This window comes from Styela clava, chromosome 9 (assembly GCF_964204865.1).
Source record: "Styela clava chromosome 9, kaStyClav1.hap1.2, whole genome shotgun sequence".
NCBI classification, from domain to species: domain Eukaryota; kingdom Metazoa; phylum Chordata; class Ascidiacea; order Stolidobranchia; family Styelidae; genus Styela; species Styela clava.
The window spans coordinates 12,153,143-12,170,554 of NC_135258.1; the positions used below are offsets into that span (position 1 = coordinate 12,153,143).

The 17,412-nt window shown below is 38.2% G+C and overlaps 2 protein-coding genes across 2 annotated transcripts; one reads left to right on the forward strand and one right to left on the reverse strand.

Annotated features, from left to right (window-relative positions):
- Nucleotides 1–7,030: 7,030 nt before the first annotated feature.
- LOC120339274 (uncharacterized) lies at nucleotides 7,031–11,005 on the forward strand. Its single transcript, XM_039407365.2, has 6 exons — nucleotides 7,031–7,281; nucleotides 7,465–7,584; nucleotides 7,961–8,147; nucleotides 8,705–8,893; nucleotides 9,176–9,286; nucleotides 9,401–11,005. Exons 1-6 carry the CDS (start codon nucleotides 7,124–7,126, stop codon nucleotides 9,605–9,607), a joined length of 972 nt encoding a protein of 323 aa, XP_039263299.2. The 5' UTR covers nucleotides 7,031–7,123; the 3' UTR covers nucleotides 9,608–11,005.
- Nucleotides 11,006–11,577: 572 nt separating this feature from the next.
- On the reverse strand, nucleotides 11,578–16,628 carry LOC120339055 (uncharacterized). The gene is made up of 6 exons (XM_039407097.2): nucleotides 16,370–16,628; nucleotides 14,800–14,961; nucleotides 14,041–14,238; nucleotides 13,418–13,555; nucleotides 12,780–12,941; nucleotides 11,578–12,661 (listed from the first exon to the last, which is right to left on the reverse strand). Exons 1-6 carry the CDS (start codon nucleotides 16,425–16,427, stop codon nucleotides 12,477–12,479), a joined length of 903 nt encoding a protein of 300 aa, XP_039263031.2. The 5' UTR covers nucleotides 16,428–16,628; the 3' UTR covers nucleotides 11,578–12,476.
- Nucleotides 16,629–17,412: the final 784 nt, after the last annotated feature.

A 17,412-nucleotide genomic window follows, 5' to 3' on the forward strand; every position in this document is an offset into this window, starting at 1 on the left:
ACCTGATTACTGTATAGCTGCCCACAGTTTTACTGTCAGCATCCAAGTATTATTACTAAAGTAAACAATAACGAAAGTATAAACATGCTAAACTGTCAAATAGTTATCAATTCATCATATTTGCACTTGAACCACATGCAGATATGTCTGCCTGTAGGGTAATTCTGCTTTTGTCAACAGTTGGCATTGCGATGAACGGTATAAAAAAGTATTAGAGGCACACAAGTTTATTTTCGAAACTTTACTTGAGATTTTCAAGTATGAATCAGCATTAGAATACAGACTTCCAGTTTTAATTTGCTATTCAGTGTTGAACTCATATCAGAATGATGATTTTTGGAATTCGAGTTGATACATATAATTAGGTGTTTCACTACAGGCACAGGGCCGCACAGCTGATTCATTTTAGGCGAAGTTGGTTTGTTTTAATTATGTAATTGCATATGCAAGAACTGTTAGGATTATCTATTGATGATCCGATGATTTCTTCTTTACATTTGGGCATAATGAATTAATTTCTAGCATTGATTTCTCACTACCTGAATCCTGTCATGATACCAAATTATTAGCGACATGTACTTCTGATTTTGTCACCTGATGACAATTTTGTGTCTATTTCGTTCAATATTTTTTTTCTTACAGCCTCGCTTATTCAACATTCTGAAATTAATGTCCAAAACTCCAATCATTACCGCTAGTTCAAATGAAAGGGATTGTCAGCAAATTCCAGTTGAAAAGTAGCTACCGGCCATGACATTTTATTCCGTCGGTTCATAGTTAGTATGCTTTTACTGTACTACGCTTCGGACCCCACAGCTGTACATAAACAGAAGATTTAACGGCCCCAATAAGTGCGACTTGCCACGAGCCGAATAAGCGCATAAAATTTTATGGCTCCGTCTCCGGATGTCGTCGAGTATAAGCGACGTGATTGTGACCGAATTAGGCGATTTATGGATCTTCCCCTGACTTTTGACCAAATTCTTCCCATACTTTACCATTTCAATATTTTCGGTGCTTATTTTAAGAGTGGTTTTGCAAGTTGGGGCCTGTAAAATGGGGTATTTTTGTTTCCAACCATCATTCTGATTTATAGCATACAACAATCTGTTTTTGGACACGTAGTGGACATAACGATCGTTTCAATATTATGTTGGTCTTGTTGTTGTTGTTCTTTGACACTTTTTGGACATCTAGTGGAAAATATAAAAAAAACGCTTTTCTCTTTCATTACTGGACCGATTGCTTCGAAATTTTTACTGGTTAAAGATGAAATTTTTCTCCAGAAGGCTATTACTTTTATTTATTTCAAATATTTCTGTTAGCTCTGTGAGATTTCTTTTTGTTTGCTATGACGTCACCGAACGTTCTGCGGACGCATAGCCGACACTCCTCTTCTTTTTGATCACGTGCCATCGAACGTCGATGGTTCGTAACGAAGTCCTTGCGGTACTTTGCTACGATTTTTTCCTACGCTGTCCTACTACGGTACCGGTACTGTACCGTACAGTATTGCAATAATGTTAGTTTTCTTTTCTGCGGGGACGTTACCGTACCGCCTTAGCGAAAGTTTGAAGTCCTACTGTACTGCTTCGCTTGGTGTGAATATATTTGTAGACTGTGATCTGACGGTACGGTAAACCGTACTGCGAACACCCGTGTCCATATATTTGGGCGTAGCTCTCTTGTATAAAAGTACCGGTAAAGAATTTTAGCTTAGTCTATCACAACTATTTATACACTCATTTTTGATTACTGCAATTAAACTGAAACTCCTAAGAAGACAAAGTGATCATTGAATTATTTGATATATATTTAAATATCCGAAACTCAACTAAAAACTAACGAATAGATTTCAAAAACGCGAAAACGAGGTAAAGTTTACGACAACGCCTGAAAATCTGTCTGAGCGAGAAAAGTATCTGGGCGGATGCGGGACTAAGTAACTTTTTGCATCTTGTTGATTGGCCAATGTCGCGAAAGAAACAAAGAAGTCGATGCTCGGGGAAACATCCATTCGGTCCTCAACTTCCATTTGAAGCCCTTGTTCCTGGCGAATCCTGACATATTCAGTTTCGATTTCTAAAAAAAATCCATTCTGTTCTATTCTGTATCACACATAGCAATTTTTTGAACATCAGTTCTCTCAGAAACTCGCGTTTCGCGGCCTCAGACCAGACCATCTGTTACAGTCAAACTTGGCAATTACAAATTTCAAAACCCCCCTCCCTTTTAAAATTCCTGGCTACGCCCGCGAGTGGCAGCCCTGACCGTGAAGCCATACGATTTCAATTTCGACAAAGAGAATGAAATAACCAACCAAGTGTTGCAACTTCTACGCATTGTATATATCCTCATTGCCTTGATATACGTATCCTTACAAATAGGCAAAACCAGAAGTTGGAAATGCCTTATAAAGTTCTATCCCAGATGAAGGTGATTCCTCTGGATCAGAATCGCTAACATTCAACTCACAGATTGTAAAATCCAATCCAACTCCATATTATTCCTTTATCTGCGTTAACCATCCAGATTCTGGAACAAAAATGAAAGATTGCATCCATCAACTACACGGGGATGGGCTAAACATTAATAAAATTAGATCAATTACATTTGCATATCGTGTATTGATTTTATTGTACACCTTTTATATCAGGGGTTCTCAACCTTTTTTCTGTCAAGAGTCACGAAACAATCAACGAGAACCCCCAGTATTCTGACACCGAACAAAGTTGTGATATAGTCCAGTGGCGGCGCGTCAATAGGGCCAATGCCCCGGTTGTTTTTTTCGGTATAATAAAAAATATTCGAAAAATACCTCAATATCGGTTGCACAGACGACTGTCTACACTAGCCATATTCTCCCGACATGGTTCATTTTACGCTCGCAAAGCCTTCGCCGAACATCGACGGGGCGACGCCGATTTTGCCCCGGTTGCTCATTGTATATCGTATTCTCTCTTTTATCTTCCACTCGCCGCGTTTGTCTCGTTTGTTTTCTGTTTCTTATACTAAATCATCGGGGCCGATCGGGGCTAGCCCCGAAATTATGACGACACAATGCCGACGTTTCTTACAACAACGTGTTGACATATTCACGCATTCCTTCTCGTTCGTTGGTTGCTTGAAGAGTTGATAGTTTCCTCGCCTTCGTTTTTGTCGCTTGTTTCGCTATTTGAATCAGTTAGAGACCTTCAGTCCATTTGCTTTCGATTTTCCACATTCCTTTTGAACTCCTCACTTCTTTCCGGCTTCGCATTTCTTAGCCTTAGACCTCATAATGAATAAGGTTGATGCACTACTTCGCACTCCGTTTTCGCAGCTGCCGCTGGAACAAAAATTAGAGGCACAACGTCTTGGGCCTTATCAACCAAAAAATTGTTCACTGGAACAATCCCATGACGGAGGAAAGCGTCGGCGTACATTCTGCGCAGAAACTTGGTATAAAAAACACGAATGGTTGTGTTACAGCGAGGACAAAAATGCACTTTTTTGTTTTTATTGCCTACTTTTTGCTACCGCCCGTGGCTCACGTTGGTGTAAATTTGGTTTTAGAGATCTTAAACATCTTTCCGAGCGTGCCAGGGATCATCAATCTTCTATGGAGCATCCGGACAATGCAGTAAAATACCGAACATTCGGAAATGTTGATATTGCAGCACAGTTGGATGAAGGACACGCGGTTTCTATTCGTCGGCACAACCAAAACGTCGAGAAAAACCGCCATGTTCTCGGTCGATTGATAGATGTTTTGAAGTTCATTGGTTGTCACGAGCTGTCCCTCCGTGGGCACGATAAACGGGCTGGCTCTTCTAATAGAGGGGTATTTTTGGATATGGTGGAATACACCGCATCCCTAGATACAGTATTGAGAGATCATCTTGATGCCGCAACTGTTTCGAAAGGGACATCTAAGAATATCCAAAATGATTTGCTCGACTCAATGTATAAAATTTATTTACAACATTTGGCTCTGGAAATTGAGAATTGCCAGTTCCTTTCGATTCAGTTTGACGAGACAACTGACATCACGTGCGTTTCCCAACTGGCTGTGATTTTTCGGTTTGTGAAAGATGGTAAACCTACCGAGAGATTTCACAGCTTTGTACCAATCGTTGATCGCACGGCTTGCGGGATATCGGCTGTACTGAAAGAAGTGTTACAGCCTTACAACGCGAAGTCAAAATTGATAGCTCAAACTTATGACGGCGCGGCAGTCGTGAGTGGGTCGAAACATGGTGTTCAAGTTTATATAAAAGAAGATTTTCCTCATGCGCATTTTTTACATTGTTATGCACACCTAACCTCGTTATTAAAAATATGTGTCTTGATACCCCTCTCGTCCGTATATTTTTTGCAAATGTTTCGGGGTTTTCTTCATTTTTTTCTGTTTCGCCGAAGCGCTCTGACCTCCTTCGCCAGATATGTAACCGCCGTCTCCCAGCTTGTGCACCAACACGTTGGAACTTCCAATCACGCGTGGTGCAGGGCGTGTCCGAAATTAGGTCTGAGCTCATTGAGTGTTTCAATGGCATTCAGAGCTCTCCGGTTTGGGACGAACGCTCTGTGAGGAAGGCGGCAGGTCTAAAGCGTTTGCTAGAAGATGGTGAGTTTTCATTTTTTCTCGCTTTTTTCTCCACAATATTCTATCACGTGGATGTATTATACGGCGCATTGCAGTCAAGGCTAATGGATGGAGCGTCTGTGCAGTCGTGTATTTCAGACTTCTGCGATGCTGTATCTCGTATCCGGGAAACAATAAAATACGACGACACATGGGGTGCTTCTTTACGCCGCGGGCAAACAACGCAGCGTTTGATTTTGTCTGCAGAGGAATGCTGTGACATTCTGGTGAATCAAATAGGCGATCGTCTGCGCACTGAACACCTTGCCGCGTTCTCTTTGATGAACCCCAGAAAATTTTCAAAATTTGCACGTCAATTTCCCATCCATTTGTTGGCTACTGTCTCCAAATTTTACCCCATGATAAACGTGGGTAAATTGGAAAATGAATTGCGATGTATATACACCAACCCAACTTTTTTGAACATCACATCAACTTGCGCGCTCTATGGGTTCCTCATAGATAACACTCTAGTAACTACCTTTGCGGCGTCTGCAAAATTTCTGGACATCATTTTGACGTCGGCTATTTCTTCCGCCGACGCAGAGCGAACATTCAGCACGCTGAAGCGTATTAAAACGTATCTCAGAAACACAATGAAGCAAGATAGATTAAATTCCTTGGCTGTTTTATCCATTCACAGAGACGTTATTTCTGGGATGCATGACTTTAATCAGCGCGTTATTGAGCATTTTGCTTCCAAGAAACCGCGGCGTGTTGCATATATGTTCAAGCAGTAGAAGTCTAGCAGCATATATATCTATGAGTGAGCGACGCATGTCCTTATCTTTGCATTACCTTTCCTTTCTTCATAGTAACGTTTTAAACCTTATTTTAGGTTTTGTCTGCTTTCCCGAAGTTTCTGTTAATATGTCATTGTATTTATCTGGGTAAATATTGCCTTTCCTTTTGAAAGAGGTTTCAAAATAAACTATGTCTATATTTATTAATCCCTTGACTTGGACCGGTTTTAAAGACACTTTCTTATTGTCGCTTTTGCCGATTGGTTGTTACCGATGGAATGGTTTTTATACTCATAAAATTATGGGAGAACTTACAGCGCTCATCCTGTCCCCGTAGATGGGGGTGACTTGGTCCCGCAGTAGCTTGCCCCGGTTGTCAAAATGACCACGCGCCGCCACTGTGATATACTGTTATATTAACTAACAATTTGTTGCAACACCAATTTATTGACCATATGTAACTAAATTGAATCGTCTTGTTGATATTATTGCCCTTGTCGTCTGCCTAACTGATGAATTCCTAAAACCTCTCCCAACCAGGTTACAATAAGCATAATCACTTCTCCAATGCTCACAGCACGCTGTCTTTAGAGATTTCACAGTTTGTACGCAAAGCCTTGAATTTCACATTGTTTCGTCATAATCACAACAACGCAAAATCAGGGAAAATCTACGTCCCCATTGGCGTCTAGTTTCAATGGATACGCATTTTCCTATGGTAGTAATAAACATACCAGTTCCCCTGGAAATCTTCTCGTGAACCCCTGGGGGTTCGCGAACCCCAGGTTGAGAACCCCTGTTTCATATATTCGTGGGTTAACGTAATCAATCCTCGATAATAACCCAAATATATTTAAAAATATAAAGTCAAAATATCAGTTAGACCGACATGGAGAATAGTAATACAGATGGCCAGCCGAGGCTTCCATTTTAGTCAGTCATCCGATCAGTGGTGGGATTCAATTTTTTTGTCAGCCGGTTCTTTCACAAAAGTCATGTTTTTCAGCCGGTTCTGTTACAAACAGAACATTGACATCAACCAGTAATGCCAACCGGTTCGCTGATATCATAAAATTCCGTGAGACGGTTCTATGTAACCGGTGCGAACCGGCTGAATCCCACTACTGCATCAGATCAATATAGTTTCATTCCATTTTTACTTTTTCAGCCTACCCTGGGCGGTGATTCTCATGTTAGGATATAGCTAAGCTCACTTGCATTAGGCAATTAATATTTCAGTGAAGTAGTTCAACGTATATTATGTGATGAATTGATGCGTTGATGTGCCATCAAGCATAAACTTGTGGTTTTTGCCTGACATTTATGCAGACTACGAATTCAGCCTCGGGTAAATAATTGGATTAGCACACCGCAAAGCTGTTTTTGTCGCTTTACAGTCACATGCCTGTTGTCTAACGCAAACAAGTTGTCTCCTATTTAACGACACGAGTTGTTTGCTGGTTACATATTTTATCAGGTCAACAGAATCTAAATGCTTGGTCCGCTTGGTTGGTAGTATCGCGAACATGTATATATATGGGTTTTGCTATCCAAGAAATATTATACACCTACATGAAGTTATTATTCAAGGCAACAGATAGTCCAATAGCGTTCTTCTCTCACTCTTGTGCACGCGTCACGACTTGTATATAGACCATATTATTACCTTCTCATGTCTGAGATTTATAATTGCAGTGAGGCCCAATTTTATTTGTAGAGTAGTAGTAGAGTATAACTATCAGGTTAATGAACAATTATGACAGATGAAATTCCAATAGTTGATCTATCAAAATGCGGACTTCAGGTTGATGATGCAGAAATATGTGACGAAGCTATCCGTGATGTGGGGAAGATCTTATACCGCGCATTTACGACATCTGGATTTGTCTACTTGTCAAATCATGGACTACCAAGGTAAAGATGAATATATAATTTATTTTATCATTTCATATATAGGATGTATCCACCCGTTCTGTCTAGATTTAAATAAAGTATTGAAGAATTAATTTTTTCTATCGTATTACCTAAGATGTGACATTGTCGAATCGTGAAAACTAGAGACGCTTAGACATTAAATGAAATCATGTTCATGTCTAGTGAATCGGTTGATGGAGTGAACGAAGTGGCAGAGCAATTTTACTCACTGCCTTTAGAAGAAAAAAGAAAATTTTACTTCAACAAGGCTGAATTTGGATATGATCCAATCGGAAGCACAAAGTAAGCATTAGCATTTCGGCATTTGGTCGCAAGTTGCTAAAAAATGTACATATGACATATCCATTGTTGACGTCGCATATAATTGGCCGAGGGAAGCCGATGGCTTGGCTTAATGAATCGAATATATATGTGTAACAAAATATTGTGGTAAATTATTAGCTTGTCATGACCTGAATACGATAGTACATCTATTAATCTGAAGTAGGTTTTGATTTAAGTATAAGTGTACAATGTTATCATAAAACAAAAAAATTTTCATGGCGAATAACATCAGCAACTAGTGTGTATGAAATTGAAAATTTAATTCAAAATAGCTGAAGTTTGAATATCAGGTCGTAATATTTCATATTAACGATTTCTATCTATTTTTCAACATGGCTAACCCAAAACGAGAGTTTGATTACTTCGAGGGATTTCGTATCGCTGGTTCCGCCATAGAAGACGAAAGTACACCCTGGCCCAATGTTCCAAAGTTTAAAGAAAAACTTTTAGCATTTGCTGATATGTGCAAAGTACTCGAGATGAGACTGTTAAAAGCCCTCGGAAGTGCAATGCGATTAAAAGTAAGTCGTTCACCAAACCAGACTTCGCTGAAATACAGTATTAGAGAGTAATAATACAATTCTAGGCATAGTCACTATACACAAAAGACTGTACTGTAACTGTGAAAGTTTGAAAGATACAATTTCATAAGTTACTGACCCCCCGCTATAGCGCAACTCTTTTTTCGGAGTTTCTTTTTTCGGAGTTTTCGGAGGGGAAATCTCACTTTGTATTTGCGTGTATAGTATAATTAATAGTTTTTACTTATTTAGCATTATTATAATGGATATATATATATATACATACATTTTGAACTATTCAAAATGAGAAAAAAACAGAATACAAGTTCCGTGCATCGCAAAAAATTTGCCGATTAAAATTAAAGATATATATATGCAAATAGAGTTTTTCATAAAAAGCTTGAAAAAACCGAGAGAGGAATGCGTCAATAAGGGTTGGCAACTACTGGTCTAATATATGAATGAATCGGTCTCATTTTATAACGCCAGTATGGGTACGGCAGTTTAATTAACTATATAAATTGAACCACTTTTTAAATTCTAATGATTTTCAATAGGATCCTGAATATTTTTGCAAATGTCATTCGCTGATGAATAAAAAGGGAAATATGTCAACGATGAAAGTTGTGAGTTATCCGCCAGTTCCCACAGATGATTCTTTGAAAGAAAACCAATTCCGTGTAGCTGACCATACAGATTGGACAACATTGATTCTGTTATTCCAAGATCAAAATGGAGGATTACAAGTGAGCATAGATTCGTAATATTGTTTGCCAATTGTAAAAATTCACTGTTAATTGGTTATTAGTCTCCCGAGAGACAATTCCAGTATTCAAAATGTAATCGACATTCAAGATTGTTGGTGACAACGAAGTGGGGTCCGTAAAATTGTCCTTGATTTATGCCTAATTGCGACTTCTGACTACTTTATGACAAAGTTCGGACTACAAAACAATATATTATATAAACATTCAATTTGAATATTTATTTATTTTAATAACGTCGTATATGATCAATGTTCATTTTAGTCAATAAATGCAAAAGGAGAATTTGCTGATGTTACACCCATACCAGGAACAATAATCGTAAATCTTGGCGAAACAATACAGAAATGGAGTGGAGGAAGACTGCGTGCAACGGTATATATCTATTACTAAATGATTTGTGTATGTCCTATTATATCAAACTTTAATTGAAGCCTATAGAAAATGATGTTTTTCAATATTCTAAAAAGTCGTTTTCTCTTAATTCAGCTCCATCGTGTTGTGCCACCTCGCGATCAAAGTAACAGGATGAATACACGAAGATCAATCGTGTATTTTGGTCAAGCTGATGATAACGCTTTGATGGAGGAATTCGAGTACGAAGATGGGTTTGGTCACGAAGCATCCAATGATCAAACGGACAAGATTACAGTCAAGGAATACATGGATAGGCGTTTCATAGAAGTATTTTCGTAATGGTGATAAAAAGATTTTGACATACAATCTTTATTTTTAATCGACACTGCTTTATCGAATTTGGACATTAGTATAAGATAGCTGAAGATTACAGCATGGAAAAATATGTCACGAGTAGTGAATCTATGAATATTTTCCAAATGGTGATCTGATTTAATCATTAAGGTAACTAACTGATCGAATCTTTTATCTTTCATGATCATCTTCTATCTAGCTGCTCGATGTGTTTACTTTAAAATTTTTCAAAACTGTATCTTGTAAGCAGTATGCGAATTGCGATTGAAATCGAATAAGTTTGAGTCAGATTTCCCACGATATTATCTGTTGAATTTTTAAGTTGAATGTCCACTCATGCCATGACTCTATTGCAACCCATTTCCTCGAGAAAAACATGGTTCATTCATCGATTAATAATTTTGGATTACGAACAATTTCACTGTCGTATAAAATAAGCTTGCAAAATAGCTCTTGTTAAATACTAGCTAACCATTCGTATAAATGTACATACAAAAATGAATCAATACTCCTTTTTAACAAGACAAGAAAATAGATTATATAACTGTGGCTGAAAACAAGAATGACAAGTAACAACAGGAATATGCATTAGGAGCCTGGCGTGTGCACGAGCTTATTTGAGGTTACCCGTCGACTCAGGCACCTTGAAGTCATGTTCTGGCACCTTCTTCATTTTGACAAATTGTCACGCCTTATTGGCCACATTTGTTGAGGAAAAGGTGTAGAGTGTAGACTATTTCAAGGAAATACTTGTCAAAATATTGTTGATCAGATGATTCATTCCTAATCCCAATAGTTGTCCATCCTATGACAATATAAACAAGAAGGAATTGAAACTGCTGGGGGACACAAGCATTACAACAGCTATTATGGAAGAAAAAATACAGATGGCAAACCTCAAAACTTGCAAAGTACGATTTATTGTTTCGATTAAACATATCATGATTCATCCTGCATTCTCAAACAGCAAACGGGCAGTTCACCATTTGAGTGAGGTAATTGAGGTGCAGACAAAACGTCACAGATTACGACGACCTCTGTAATTCTGAGACGGATTTTTTGAAATTTCCTTTAATATTAGATAACGCTCTCTCGTTTGGGCGATAGACCAACTTTTACGAGGCGCGTGATGCATTTCTTATGGCATTTGACAGTAAACAATTATTTGCGTCGATTTTTCTTGCATATTCTGCTGATCTTGATTCGTTTCACGTTATGTATCGAACGCTAATATATCCCAGCCCGCCATACGGTGCTAATTTTGGCTGTTTCCTCAATTTGCGTTAAGTCGTGGATTAATAGTATTGCCAACGTATCAGTCAAAAGCGTACAACAACAACCACAGAACATTAACCAATATGATTTATCGAAATCGCTCCCTCATTTACCTGTATTTGCCATATCATATCGCCTTAAGTATTTTGCGTGGCGATTTCAATATCATTGCGTGGCATGGCTCCGTAGTAACCGAGCTATATATATAAATAGAACTAAATGGATCTCCAGAAGTGTGTGTACCAATATGGAGGTAACTAGTTTTGTTCGCCTACTTTACACCAAGTTGTGTAAAGGGACTGAAACCTATGGGAAGGAGGTATATCCACTTCGCTAACACAAACAGTCCCCGAATTCGTAATAGAACTCGTAATGCTTGAATATCTGTTTGAGGGGCCGGGTGCAGGAATTGCAATCGGTATGGTCACGTCATTATTGACTTATTGCTGATTGGTTATGATTACGGAAATAAACAAGGGAACTGATGCTTGGAGAAACATCCACAAACACTGTTTAGCGAATACATACACTAAGGAAGATAAAGCTTTGCCGGCATATTTCAGCCGACTGAAAAGTTTATTGTTGCAATAATTCAAAGCTGCTCGCGTACCCCTTGAAAAGCTCCCGCGTACCACAGGTTGAGAACCACTGATTTATATCATCTATTATTCTATTGTGTAAGCTCGTGAACAACCAAATTGTTTCAAGAACGAGATTCACATCAGGCTCTAAATTCATAACTTAAATATAATTGTATTTGAATATCCAGTAAATGTCGAATATACATCCATATGCGGATCACTGGGTACTAAAATAGATGAAAAACAGGCCAAAACCAGATGCAGCACGAAGTAACTTTGGAAGCATAAATGCAAAGATGGCGGAGATCAATTTGTCCCGCTCTGATACAACGCAAAACGAGAGAGATGAACGTTTCATGTATTTTCAGTTCAGTGCTCCCACCCCGGAAAAGACGTCAAAAGGCCTCTCAACCACAAAATCATTCGAGTGTGACTTGATTGACAAGTACCCACCTCCAAATCACTAAACTTCCCTACTCTGTCCTGATCGCAATGAAAAATTTTCGGGGTTATGTGAACCACCCACGTACCAAAATTCGTCCGAATCGGCCCGCCAGTTGCCTGGGAAAGAATTGTGTTCGCCCTCTAGAATGTATTTTATATTACCGATCAGGACATACGCCCAACGATTTATGACTCTGATTGTGTATACGCGCTATCACATTACCTCATCATCAGGTTAAAACTAAGGTAAGAACATAATGTTAATTTTGTTGACGCACAAAAGGTAATCTTATATAAGATATCCCAATTGTCTCACGTGTCCCGTTTGTCCCTCGTGTCCACTTTCCCCTTGGGATACACGAATGTGTGCTGTCCCATCAGTCCTGCCTGTAGAGATGAGTATGTATATAATAGTTGTTGCGAATGCACGATGTTGAAGCAAGTATGCTTTGTGAGATGAGCAACCTGTCGCGTAAAAATAATCATCAAAATAGTTCGTAGTATTGTTACAATTTGACAGCATTCACTCTCAGCAATGTCAAAACAAAATGCTATCAGCGAAACTCAGGGAATTCTCTTGATCTTGGAGAACAAACGATCTTCAAACGTTTTTGTTTCTTTTGGCAAGTGCATACTCTTTCCACATCTCGGCGTATCTGGATGAATTTTGAGCCTTCGGGATAATATCTGTTAGTTGTGGTGTCCAGGCAACGTTTTTTGCGGACCCTTTGACTTTGCCCTGAAAACGCGCAGATTTTTAGTACATATATTTGTACAAACATAGTACACACTGAGCCTAACACAGACAGCACATCAAATACCGATTTACATGTGCAGACACTTATTCATGTACTCACCTATCTCTCTTCTATCGTGAAGTTGTTCACAAGATCCAATTTTTCCTCTTCCCCCTAAGCACATGCAACTCATCGGCAACAATCCGTCAAGTTCGGCAACAAATCGTTCATTCTTTGCTACAAATCTACCAGTTCTTGTGTCACAACATGGTAAATCAACCGCTGTTATTTGATGAAAGAAATATAGCTATCATAATAACAACAGCCAATGGTGACCGTACATTTGAACCCATGTACATTTGAACCCATGCGTATATCCACGGGTTCAATCTATATGCGGGTGCTAAAACCCATGGGTTATAGTTAGTATGGGTTTAACTATCCGTGAAACAAAAAAAATTCCATAGGTGCAATAGCATACAGGTGCAATTGCCATGGGTTCAAATGTACGTGGGTTCAAATGTAATGGAACCGATGCCAATGCCCAATAACAACAGATGCCCAACATGGATGCCTATCAGACCTGCTTTTATCAACAGGTTATTTGTATCCTAATAAGCATGTGGTCAATTTTTACTATAAGAAAAAAAACGGTCCACTATTATGATAGCGTCACTGACCAGGGCGATTAAAATGTCAAATTTTTGACAATCGTATTTAATACTTTCTTTCAAATTATTTTAAAATTCTGTGATTACCTGCGCATCTTGACGATAAGTGGTTGCACAAACATTTGTATTCTCCGATAATATCTGGAGCATAACTCATAATAACTCTTCGAGTATAAACAACATTGTATGGATGCCAGTCATCAGTATGTCTGTCATAGCACGAACCTGGGAGTATATAAATCGCATGTCTTATAATCAAAGGTGGGCTTCAGTAGGGTTCAAGCGAATCCGTTGGAATGTCGTGATGATCAGCGAACCCGTTCTTGGGCTGACAACAAGTGTAATAGTTGGCATTTTGAAAATTACATATTAGATTAATGTAAAGTGGAACCTGCTGTTAGTGAGGTCGATACAAAGAGAACCCGTTCTTAAGATTTTGAATCCCACCACGGCATATAATGGTGTTCATAAATCGATACTTTGCTGTCATGCTTTCCACGCCCCGATCAGATTATAGGAGCAAACAATTTAGAATGAGCAATTTTAGGAACAAATGAAATTAAATAATGAAACTAATCTCAAATCCGTCATGGACTGGTAACCGAACGAGAGACCGTGGTTTGCCATATAGTTAAGCCGTCTTATCGGCTTCACTCTCCCCCAGCATGAATATGTAAAACCTATCCTATTCTATCAAAACATATTCTGACCGTTGCGCCGCAGATGAGAACGTGTCGGAGGCGGAGGAGGGGGAATGACACATTGTGGGGATTTGCACTTGATCTTCAGAGGTCCAATCGAAGAACATGTGCATTGAAGTATTTTTTCATTTTTCAAATATCTGACGAATGAGGTTCCACGTGCGTATACCAACCCCGTCTTAGAGTCTCGGCAAGTTTCTCTGGATTCTGCAATAATAAATGTTTTCACAGGTTACAGCCAGTAGTGGGATTCAGCCGGTTCGCACCGGTTCTATAGAACCGTCTCACGGAATTGTATGGGATCAGCAAACCGGTCAGTATTATTGGTTACTGATTTTTTGTGATAAAACCGGGTGAAAAAATATGTCTTTTGTGATGGAGACGGCTGACAAAAAAATTGAATCCCACCCCTGGTTACAGCCAATAATGCTGAAATCTTTAATTTAATTAAACGAGTTAGATAAAATTGTGTACAACCGTAAAATAAACAATATTCATCATGTACTTTAAGTGATACTTGCTCCACACAAGGTTGTAATGGGGCATTAATTAAATAATTTAGTTTAGTTTAGCGTGTCTGAGAAGATGTATCCTGTTCAAGACAGCCCATTAAACTGGAGGAAAGCTAACAAACACATTGTCGTGTAAACGATAACTACATACAATGCTCTCATGACTGAGTCTATTACACGACTGATGGTTCTGTTATCTAAACAGATAGTAGGTGGGCAGAGTGTAGATTATTCTGATATTCTGGTAATGCCCTACCAGGAGTATCCGAAGTGCTTTGGAGAACAATACATGTAATCTGCTCGCAGTCAACCCCACGGCAACTGCAATCGTAATTCTTCTGTCCAATTGACGTTATAAATCTTTCTCCACTTTCATAACGAGGAACACTGAAGTCACCTTCGCAAGTCAGATCTTGACCTAAATATTTTGAAATATCGTTATTAAACTAAAATCTCATTAACTCTACGGCTTCGCTGTTCACCAGATTGCGGAACCGCAACACGGTGCGCAATTTTTAAATTTGATGAAGTCATCACACAAAACTTCAGGGTTAAAATGAATTCCATACAGTCATCCACCATACAGAAATTTTCGTAATGAGTAAAAATAATAGCCTTCTAGCGATAACAACAATGTTTAACTACTGAAAATTTAAAAGCAAAGCGATTTTTCACAATAACAACAACAAAAAAGAAAAATACTAACAACAACAATTTAACAAAACGATCGTGTTCAATAACAGAAAAGGCCAAAAAATATTATTATTTATCCTATGCCTGAATTTTTTGTCTCATTTCACAATGTGGACATCACTTCTTTCTTTGAGCAAAACATGCACAATAAAAACAGTTATCAGATATATATGGAATCGTGTCTATTGAGATTAATCACCATCACAAAAAAACGAGAATATCGTTCAGAGGCCGAAGACTTATCGATCGAAAGTTAGGGGATCCCAAAACAGCGCTCTTACTCCATAGTGACACCTTGTGTCCCGTCACTAATTAATTAATAACTCGCTAATTATACGACATAATTCGGCCAAAATCAATAGGCTTCTGGTCCGAGATAAGATGAATGCGCATGCATCTGGAGCAGATTCAATTTCGCTTTCGTGAGATATCGCGTGCATCTAACAGACAAACAGACATACAGACAGAAAAATACATATCAACATACTTACCGATTGAAATCGATAAGTAATAAGAATAATTTTGTTAATGCATTGGTCTAGGGCTCTAGGCATTTGTTAATTGCGCGTGGGAAAAATGTTTTGCCACCAGGATCGAAATGAAATTGCATACAGGTTATGTCGAAAAGCAAGATGCTTTATGACGTACAATATTACGATACGAGAAATTAAAAATTAATAATTGAAAATTTCGTTTTCAATATTTTATTTTCGCTTGATAAATATACGCTAATATTTTGTTTGAATAACTCATTTGAGTGACTTCTTTCGGGGTGGTTGTGCTATAGGTAAATTACCACTTTCATATTTCTAGTTTCAGAGCAACGATTATTAGCGAAACGTTGCCGAATACCATTTGTGAAATTGTTATGTAATAATTTTGATTCATTCAATAAAGTCGTGTTAATTCTTGCAACAGTATCCTCGCAGTTAGTACATGCTGTTCCACTAACATGAAGACAGAGATAAAAAAAATACTTTCGGAAAATCGGAACACGGTAATCTAATCAAGCATATTATTATATACATAGATTATTGGTATTCTTACTTCAATTTTGCTTCGACTATACTTCGCAATAATTATTTTCCACTAATAAACTACAAACTAGCAGAATGAAATAAAACTCTACTTACATGAACCGATGAGTGAGATGCCAGCCAGTATATAAAACGATATGATAGTTCTTGCCATCCTCTAATCTAGAGTGGAAACTATTCAAGAACGTTGGCCTCAGCTGGTGAAATTTAGTAAGCTAATAAGCTGAGGTATTTGCAAAAATGCAAAACGTTCCATTTTCGGTTCATTTACTCTCAGATTCTTAGTAACTCAATGGGGCGATTGTTTGACAGAAAACGGGGTAGTACTATGAAAACAACAATAGGTGTTTTGAAATGCCGACGGGTGCCCGACGATGCGTTGATTTATTACAGTCTGTTGAAAAATTAGGATACAAGCCCATAGTTTTATTACTTGGACTTTTGAGGCATGTTACGTGACTCAGCTATAGGATATTCGGTAATCATATAAATAACTAATCAATTGAATTGAATTTTCTGGCGTCCTACAATTATATGCAGTGGTCATCAGTATAAAGATAAAATTGAACCAGTATATCTTCATTTATAGAATTAATGCATTCAATTCTGCCGGTATATGACATGTTAACTACAAGCATACTGACATGCATGTATGGATGGATATAAATTGATATATATGCCGATTTTGTCAGGATATATACCAGTGATACTCAACTCAACAACCTTTCCTGCGGCTCTTGTTAATGCTTTAAAACTTAACTACTTTCAAAGAAATTTGTTCACTGAAAACTAATAATTTACTTAATCATTGTCTTAATCATTGCCTGTTAGTCGAATGGATTACCCCGTGTTTATTTGCGAGGCGTTGACTAATCTACAAGATGCAATAGTGACGCAACAGCAAGCGTATTCGCGGCCACTCGGACACTTTTCACATGGAGAGATTTTAGACATGGCTGTAATCATTGACTTGCTTTCGTAGATTTTTCAGTTTTTATCGCATTTGCGAATATTACGTTTAAATCAAATAACTCAATAATTATTTTAATTTTTGGAGAGTTTTAATTTTGATTCAGTAATCGAAAATAGTCCTGAAATATTTGCCAATCAACTGGCGATCATCTCAATCAGCAACTGTA